General features: G+C 33.6%; 1 protein-coding gene across 1 annotated transcript; it reads right to left on the reverse strand.

Annotated features, from left to right (window-relative positions):
• Positions 1 to 5,431: 5,431 nt before the first annotated feature.
• Positions 5,432 to 10,071, reverse strand: escl (embryonic ectoderm development protein escl). The gene is made up of 7 exons (XM_073093850.1): positions 9,899 to 10,071; positions 9,546 to 9,685; positions 8,608 to 8,779; positions 7,785 to 8,324; positions 7,216 to 7,368; positions 6,413 to 6,529; positions 5,432 to 5,709 (listed from the first exon to the last, which is right to left on the reverse strand). Exons 1-7 carry the CDS (start codon positions 9,920 to 9,922, stop codon positions 5,623 to 5,625), a joined length of 1,233 nt encoding a protein of 410 aa, XP_072949951.1. The 5' UTR covers positions 9,923 to 10,071; the 3' UTR covers positions 5,432 to 5,622.
• Positions 10,072 to 10,100: the final 29 nt, after the last annotated feature.

Here is a 10,100-nt window from a genome sequence, read left to right on the forward strand (position 1 = left end):
TCGTTCATTATACTTGATAAATAAAAAAGTATTTCACTTTACAAATTACCCACGTTCGATGCTGCTAGCCTTAGTCACTCAAAATTTCACAAAATCAATTATTATTTTATAATTGTGGGGCCTGCACAATAGTGACGTAATAAAAATTCCTAGACGTAATGCAATATATAGATCTTAAATAATTTTATGTCTGCCAAAATTTCGTATATCGTTTTATGAATGTTTACAAACTTTTGAAAAACATTGTTTGTTTGTCATTGTTTTGATAACGCTATTTGAGTAGCTTTAATGAATGGAATCTCACCGGTTTATATTAAACTTCGTACGCACTAAAGCATATTTGCTAAGCATATTTTTTTTGGTGAAAATACAACTTTAGACTGATAATATCGCTGATGTTATATATGTATTATTATATGTAATAGGTACTCACGATATGCGGTTTTATTTTATTTACTGCTGATACGTAGCAAAGTAAATTGTTTCAATAAGAAATGTATTCAAAACGGCGACTTTTATGTATCTGTTTTACATTTACTGTAACAGTACATAAGTTACACATAGAAATCAGGCGTCTGGCAAATAAATTATGCTATTTTGGAAAACAATCTGTATTAAAGCAAGTTTTAATGAAACATAATATACTCTAGTGCGTACGTAGTTTGGAACATACCAAACCTTTGCAATAACTAATTAATCACATTGTGTTAGAAAATTGTGATAAATATGGTTTCAATTTTTTTAACACGTAAAGGTGTGAAGGGTTAGTGTTGCTATACGCGCAATGTACGTTCCTATTAAGGCAATATTGAAATTATAACGATCGTACAATTATCTTCTGCCTTGAGAATAGAAAATAAATTAAAGTTTTTGTAAAATTAAATCTTAAAAAATTAAAAAACAAAAAATATTGCTGTGAATGCATTTGCCTGCAAAAAAATTAAAAATAGTAATTTCATAATTCGCAACATTTACTTTAATCTTAAAATAAATGTTTAAAACTTGTCATTATTAGGTTTCAGGTTTAAAATTATTGTAATGATAATTTTAGATAAATTTAAGCAACTTACTGAAATTCTAAATTTATAAGCAATATTTACTTTATAATTATAGGTACTGCTGGTGATTTTGTGATGATTTTCAGCCAAAATTTTATTATAACTATCTCTCTGCTCACTGTACTGACTGATATTAATTCTATACACTGTCCAAAATTTTAAGCATTACTTTTAAAACCAAAAAAATGTTACAATTTTTATGTTTCCTTTCGAACATTGGCAACATTTTCTCTAAAATTTCTTCTATGTAAGTATTCGTAGATTTCACTACTTAACTGCACTTAACTTATCCTCTGCAAGATTATCTTGATGTTCTAATGAATATTAGAGTAGTGTGGACCGAATTAAGATGATAACGTGGGATGGCGTCCCTCACACCTCCGAGGGTGGAAACGAAAGGCTTCCGGTTAAAACGCGTATGATCTAATAAATCTAGTCGAGTTATAAATAGCCAGGGTAACTTTAGTATAGTTAAAGCATGTTGTATATATAATTATATCGTGTATGATTATGTATATTTGGTATTATTATAAGTTCGGCCATAGGGTATAGTGGGTAACTTAACCGTCATAGGTTGATTAATAGCAAAAATATATGATTTTGCGACTTTGCTATAAGTAGCCATAGAATAAACTTTGGGCAGTGATCTGCGAGCCGCAAGTGAGGTCGCCATATTGAAATACATGTAAATGATCGTATCAAATTCGTATGAAATATTAACTCTCATTTGGTCAGGATCATTTTACGCTCCATACACTATGGCTGAACAACCCGTTCATAATTTTAAGTTAATTTTTAATATTGATCTCCATTACAGTAATTTATTCTAGTCATTATATTTAAGTTGCTCGAATGTTTTAAGACGAAATGTTATATTATTATTCGTATGTATATAATATATAAGTGTTATACCGCCCCAATTTAGATATATGTATGTTGTTATTTTAGCTCTTGTGTATGTGAAATGAATTGTTATGTGAACTAATGAAGTCGAATAATATTGTAGATGACTCTATATTGAAAATTTATTATTTTTGAAAACAAATGGCACTGCTTGGGAGAATATTAGCGTCTATAAAAAATTGTATGCATTTATACAAACGCCGCCTCTCGGCAGCTTTAGGACAGTTTATATTATTTTAAATTCATGTGGATTACATATTGATTGCTGGCGCATATCTTTAATATCTGACTGAACATACTTCACTATGTGGAACGGAATCGCTTTTATAAATACCTGTTATTTATTAAATATTTTACTCTACATTAAAATAAGAAAATTCAAAAGAAATATTTTTAAGTTTATTTTTTGTACGTGTCAAACAGATTAAGAAAATGTTTAACACTTGTAGGCATTCAACTTACACATATATTCAATGTTAGCGCTTAAGATAATTGTTAACTGAACTTTCTTTAGGGCTGTGTTCATACGGCTGTGTTTCAAGGTAGACAGACCAAGCTTAACAATACTGTTTTGTGTAATAATATTTATTTCATTAAATCAATATTGATATTTATAATTTTAAAATTATATACTGCACATTTATCTGTTACTTCAATTTTATAAAAATGTCTCACACCCACTCACTATAATTATTAAATTAAACGGAATGCTATAATTATTCGACTTCATTATTTTGTATTTCATTATGTAGATTTTACAATAACAGTACACAAAGACCCACGACAACCCAAAATATAACAAAGCAATGAGCCAGAATTTCAGAATCGAGCATTTCAACATGCATTTCAAGCATGTGGTACAGGGTCTGCAACTATAGTACTGGTTCTTGGGAACCGTGGGCCTTGTGTACAAAGTTTAGTTTAACTTTAGCGATAGCAGATCTTTGTCCGTTTTCGGATTTATCACGATAAAGCGTTCCACTTGCCGTCCACAGCCACCCTGATCACAAAATAGATCTTAATATATTATATCTACACGAATTTTAGTAGTAGATGGTCGTTGTGAACATTAAGTGGAACGCGCGTATATAAAATCGTTGTGCCACTTGTATGTATGAAACGCGTTCACATCGAGTCTGTGGGTATACGAGTATTTTCAATTGGTTTGAATGATATACCCCACATTGGGACTTATTGTAATTATTGTGTGACTGATTTGATGAAAGCATTGTTTTAAAAACAATAAATAAATGAATATTTTATTGATGATTATGCTTAGATGGGTATTATGTTGCGAATCAATCAATATATAACGAGATTTAATGTCACTTGAATTTATGAAATTTTAAGACGTATGATGCTGTATTCACCATAAGATTTTTTTATTAAGAAGAGCGGAAAAGGTAACAATAACTACGACAAAATGTTTAAGTAAACGAGTTTATATTTATTTGAATATGAACCTCGATGTGAACGTTATCAACGAACGAATGAAACGCGATCGATTGAATGTAAGTACGAATGTAACTAAGTATTAAATGAAAATATAAGAACAGTGCGCTAATATAGAAACAATTGTCTTTCAGAATGTTCAATTATTTCTTACGTGTTAAACAGATAATAGATATCAGGATAAATAATGTAACCATTAACAAAAATGGTTTACTTAAAAGTTTGTGCCTTTGATAGTAAAAGATAATTGTTCGTTGTTGTCATCTGTTAATATGTTGAATTTGTACTTTATATTATTTTACAGTTGTACAATGGATACGTACTTTTTTAATAAGGTTGAATACATTATTGTAGGTATCGAATTAACTAAATAGAATGGTAAGCAAGCCGCAATACTTAGCGTATTTTTATGTATTTTAAACTTCGGTAGCTCTTGTAATTATCATAGGTATGTTATTGAAATTTTGTACAAATTGATCATTATTTATTTTTAAATATTGTTTTTAGATATGTTATTGTACGATCACGTTATCCAAAAGTTTTAAGTGGTGTATTTTTCTGTTGTTGCGTATCGAATTTTTCGAGCATTAATTAGCAATTTTCGTAAACTGTTGAGTGAGAATAGAGCACGAGTTTAAATTAATATTGGGCAATAAAAATATTCACCATTTATATATTGTTTGTTAATTTAGAAACAATTCATGATAATATTTTGTATGTTTGCGTAATTGTTTGGTGAATGCATATTTCTTAGGACTCAGCTCAATGGATTTGTTGTGACGGTTCTGTGCGATTGTTTGTGTGTTAATGATGTACTTTCATAGTGTTTTACATACTTATCGAATTTGAAGAGACCTAACTGTTTTAGTTATAATATGTTGAATTTTAATTTTTTCGTTTTAAAGTTATACTTTTCTGTCCTACATAAGACGTGGCGTAAAGGTCACACTCGGAAGATAGCGTGTATTTATTTTTGTGATTGGAATGCAGAAATGTTTTGAATAATAAATCATAACCAAGTAAAATTGTCTTCAGTAGTCGAGTATAAACATCGGAAGTTTATTTAAAATCTTAACTAAAATAGTTAGGTCTCTTGATTTAACACCTTTTAAATCTCAATTTTATCTCTATCTCTTTAAATGATGTACTTAAATTAAATTTTAAAAAGTGATACTTAAAAAACAATACGAAGTTTGTTAATAACAATTTTCTACATTGGTTAGGTATTTGTTTAATACGCCAGTCTTTATTGCTCGTTTAAGTAGAAAATTTTAAAGACTGAATTAAATGCAAATTGACTTAAATTCAATTATGTTGTCATTTACATTGTAGTATAGTTGTAGGTTATACGTAATGTATTTGTAGACAAATAGGGTCGTATGTCGGTGTTTAGATATTAGTCACTCGCTATTGACGGAGAGACTTATTGTCAGTATGCAATATGGAGGAAAATGCTTGGAATAATTATTTTTAAAATGTATAATCGTCTCGTTTTTCATACTGATGTGGTATGTTACTTTATACTTGTTATATTATGTCAATAAAGTATACCACCGTAATATTTGTAATGTGTTCCTATATAGAGAATGTGAACAAGATAAGTCTCTTCGCGCGATCGCGTATTAGTTGTAACACGTGATTAGTGCAAAAGCGTATTGTAGATCACAATACAACACCTTGGCCCCTGTGATTCATTTTGTTATAACGTAGACTTAATTTGTTGGTCATTAAATAAAATTTGTCTAAAAATATCTTTTATTTCTACCTGCGTAGCTAAACTTAAAGAAGACAGGTAGGTTTGCTAGTACTCCTTTGCTCCTTAATATGATATAAAGTGGTATAATTCTGGATACAGAAGTTTTCGTACATGACTACTTCATATCAAGTGGACTGCACATACATTGGCTAATTTTGAAAACACTTAATATTGCTAATTGTTATATTTGTGAAATAAAATCTTTTTACTTTGAATATGTCTGCGGAGGGTAAGGATCAAATGAGCTTTCAATAAAATACTATTTAAATTAATTGGACTAAAGCCAGTCTTTTATTATTGTGATTCTTATACTTAAACAATTTTACCTATAGATGCAATAATACTAAGTAAGAAACTTGAGACTTGAAACATAGCTTTTAAAGCGTTTCATGTTTATCTACACAGGCAGTTTCGATTCAGACTTATAGAATACTATTCTTAAGTTGAAGCAGTCTAGTTGCCGTTGACTCTGTCCCACCGCCAGATGGTGCCGTCGTCGCAGCACGCTAACAGCACTTTGCCGTTGCGCGATAGTGTTACCTGTTGCGTGAAATCGATTATCTATTATTCAACAAAATTTTATGAATACCAAGATGTGTCCCTATTGTGCCCCTATTAGCCCGTATGAGGTCTTTTAAGGTATAGTTTCACAAAATTAATTCGTGTTTATGTCAGTTATATGAAGATTTTCATTGCAAATTTCAAGTTTCTAAATCTGATTTAAGCTTGGATTTATTTGTAATGAGTAGACTCTTTAAAACTTAGTGTATGGTTTCTGGATAGTGGTGTGATGTTAACAACCAATAAAATTGTAGCAAAGGTGTAGGTAGGCAAGGTATTGGCAAAGTCGTCGTCAACTCATTACTGCCTCACTGCTGGGCATGGTCCCCTCTCAGAGTGAGAAGGATTTGGCCATAGTTCACCATGCTGGCCAAGTGCGTATTGGTCGACTTCACATCCCTTTGAAAACTTTTTTAAATATCTCTCAGGTATGCAGGTTTCCTAAAGATATTTTGCTTTATCGTTAAAGCAGATGATAATATGTAATAGGTACGCACATAACTGAAAAATCAGAGTTGCATGCCTGGGCTTGGAAACCCTGACTCCTCGATTGTATAAGGCCCAGTTTCAACATCTCGGTTATCACAACATTGGCAAAGTGAATGAAGCATTGTCAAGGTGTCGTTAAGAGGTGCGGATTTTCACGAAGGGTGGTATTGTAAGTGCGCAAGGCGTGTGTGACCTGTCTGACGGCGGCGAGGCAGCGCGGGTGCACGAGCTGCGAGGCGCGCGAGCCGCCCGCCACGCCGCCCAGCTCCCACACCATGGTCTTGCCGCACTGGTTGCCCAGCGCTATCACCTGCGACACCACATTACTATTGATACAGACATGTCATACAGCAGTGTTAGGCGCTGCTGTGTTCCGTTTTGAAGGGTGGTAAGGGAGATATACTTTTCCGAGGCGTTCCAGCTTAGTCCTCAGGGGTAGTGATGCTGGGGCCAATCTCAGATACGAATAGCTAATCCTATGTGAGGTTGATTACAGATGTCCATGGGCCGCAGTAGCTAGTTGCCATCAGGTGGCCTGCATGCTCATCTGCTACTCCTTTATAATAAAAAAAACAAAAACATAAGTCGTTAAACTGCCCTCGAAGGCAGCAGACAATAGCCATGGCAAAATATGGTCAATCTTAGGTAGAGCTCTAATTTCGATTCAGAATCAGTGACGGACACAAATAGCACCACTCCTCTGACTTATGTATTTTCAGAAACAGTTTGGTATCTCTGATCTATTTTAAATAGTTTAAAGAATTAGAGAATAGAGATTAGTGACCATAACATCAGCAGCTTTTTGCCATTTCCATTACACAAGAAGAAATATACTAACAAATTAAACGACATTAAAGAATTAAATCCTATCTCTTGGATTGGAGCAGCAATGTCATTTTACAAAGAGATAATACAACATCAACACAAAATTACCAAAACATTAAAATATCAATATGCATAGCCTCTGACCAGTACTTACAAAGTAAGAACACTTACCCTTTGACTATAATCAACTGCAAACCGGATAAACCAAATCTCGCACTCTTTGTAATCAAACCTATGCACTATGGTGACGGAATTGTCGCCGGGCCGCAGCTCCGTATCCTCTAGCCGACCAGGCTTCCAGCATATTATGGCATTTTCACATGACTGGAAAAAATAAAAACATGTTAAAGATTTATAATACTCCTTGTTCAAACCTAACAGATTTCGGCTGTTATATAGTGATTTAATGGATAATCAGTACCAACAGCGTAACATACCACCCACAGGAAGGAAGTGGAGATAAAAATTTATCCATCAAGCTGTCAACTGCATCTCATGTTCATTAATTTAGTTTAACAATTAGGTAGGGGTAGGGTATTTTTGATGGTGAATCATCACAGGAGTGACTTATATTACCGTACATTAAATAACAATAGGGATATCTTGATATCCCTATTGTTATTTAATGTACTTTAACTTTATGCAACTTCTGTGGTAATAATACCACAGAAGTTGCATTGTAAAGTTACAGAACATAAATGCTGGAGTTATATTACTTTTTATTATATGACAAACTTTACCTTTGACAGTATTAAATCGCCCATCCACCTTACACAATCAACATAATTCCTATGTATATCCCTAGTAGAAAAATCTGGAAAGTGTTCTTTTAGTGAATTAAAAGGCCTCAACGCTCTGTGGGGATTGAAACTATAACTCTGTTTGATTGCCTCATTCATAGATGGTTTATCAAGCCTCCAAAGTTTGAGGGAATGGTCCATCCCACAGGACATGATTCTTTCGCCTTTCAGATCAAAATCTGCACTCAACACTTCATCTCTATGCCCTTCCACACCTCCAAAGATAGCTATGCACACATCAGTCATAATGTTCCAAAGTCTTAACGCATGATCTTTGCTTGCCGAGAGCAGCAGATTGGGATCCCTCGGGTGGAATTTAACTTCATTGATAGCATGTCCATGGCCTATGTAATGCTTGGTGCATGTTTGGGTGGCTGGTTGGAAGATGCGCACGATTCCTCGGGAGCCGGCGACTGCTAGCAGCGGTAGGTTACTTTCCTCTTCGTACGACCAAGCACAGGTGTAAAATGTTTCATCAACCTGAAATAACAATGTAATATTTATATCATTAGATAGGTCCAATCAATGTTAATTTACGTTCATGTACTGAAGTATAATGTAAAATAGTTAATTTCAGTATAATCTTATATACTATATATTTGAGCAAAACTAAATTGGCAATCAGCAATGAAATATACAATGCGCCTGATAGTAAATGGGTACTAATGTTTTTGTGCTGAAGTGGAACTGCCTTACACATCAGTTGGATGGCATGCAAACTTTCTATAGCTACCTACAAAATTAGTACAAATTCAATACTTACATCAGGGTCAGCATAGCATTGTAAGAACTTAAATCCACCAGATTCTGGACATTCGTAGATGGAAACTCTATTGCTGCCGACAACAGCAAATATCTGTGGCTCTCCCTCCCCAAGGTGGTGGTTGAACTGGCAGCCAAAGAGTGGCTGGCCATGGTCTTCCTTTGCACTGCAACTGGAATATAAAACTTTAGCAAAGGGGGGTTTTGCTGTGCATAATGATCTTACTCATTGTGAATCCATTATTGTTCCACTGCTATAAATAGTATTAGGGTTGTGATTTTGTAAGATTAGGATTAGGGATACTAGTAGCACCAACGTAAGAGACGTAGAGAAATGAGAGGTCACCACAGTCACATTTTGTGAAAATGTTCTCAACTAAACTTTGACTGATCATTACTGTAAATATCTTTATAAAATCAAGTTCAAGCAGGAAAAATATTCTAAAGCTGATCAGAGATACATTGATACCAAGTTATACTGATCGCTTTCATTATATAGGTTTCCTTCCTTAACAAATGATCCAATTTTAAACTATATGTAGATACATTACTGCTTTAAGAGAGAAGTAATTGTGGTGTGTCGTGGTAGGTCTACAATAACTATTTAATATGATAGACTTGTTACATAATATTAAATTGCTTTTCATTAATTATGCCAAAGTAGGATATTTCCCGTGACATGGGTGCCATGAGTACACAAAAAGACACAATACACATGTCTAAAGATCTAGACCAGAAATCTAAATTCAACATTCAGATATTTGTCTGGCAAATTGATATGATGATATTTGGTTCCTTGATTTATATTTCACTGGACACTGCTCATTGGGAAGGGGTCCTACCTCACATCGGGTGGAGGCTTAGTACATGCTACACTACGCTGCTACGTGGTGGATTTGTGGCGTGTGACTGAATAATACTATTATTAACATAACTTACTTGAACCTGTATGGTGGCTTTACTTGCTTTGTAATTTTCTTCTTGCCACGTCTCCGTTTCTTTATGCGAGTGTTCGTGGGAGTCTCGCTTCGTGATGTATTGTCTGTATTCGATGTGCTTTCCACACTCGATGTGTCGTCCTGGATCAGTATGCAAGTTAATAAAATTTCACTTTAGTATGATAAATCCATGTTAAAAAAATTTAACAAGTACAATAATGCATAAAGACAAGATGTGCAGTGGGAAAAAATATTAAATATTTTTTCCTAACGTTGATATAATACATTTCAAAGTGATTACAAAGTCGTGTTCGTGATTCATTCATTACATTGACCCTTTAGAATAATACTCACGGCTTCATTTTCAGAAAAATTCATGCTTCAGTCTTTCCTTATCTAAACTAACACTAAATTGAAAGATTGGACTAAAGCTTTAATACAAATAACGCTAATTTAACTATAATTCCTTCACAAAGACCACATTATCAGCTGGCCTCGGCGTCCTTAACGTCAATTGTCAAATTTTCGCGGGAGTCAAAATATGAATGCGTTCAGA

The sequence above is a fragment of the Epargyreus clarus genome, unplaced genomic scaffold (assembly GCF_041222505.1).
Source record: "Epargyreus clarus isolate Ecla_fem2 unplaced genomic scaffold, WU_Ecla_fem_2.2 ptg000005l, whole genome shotgun sequence".
Lineage (NCBI taxonomy): Eukaryota > Metazoa > Arthropoda > Insecta > Lepidoptera > Hesperiidae > Epargyreus > Epargyreus clarus.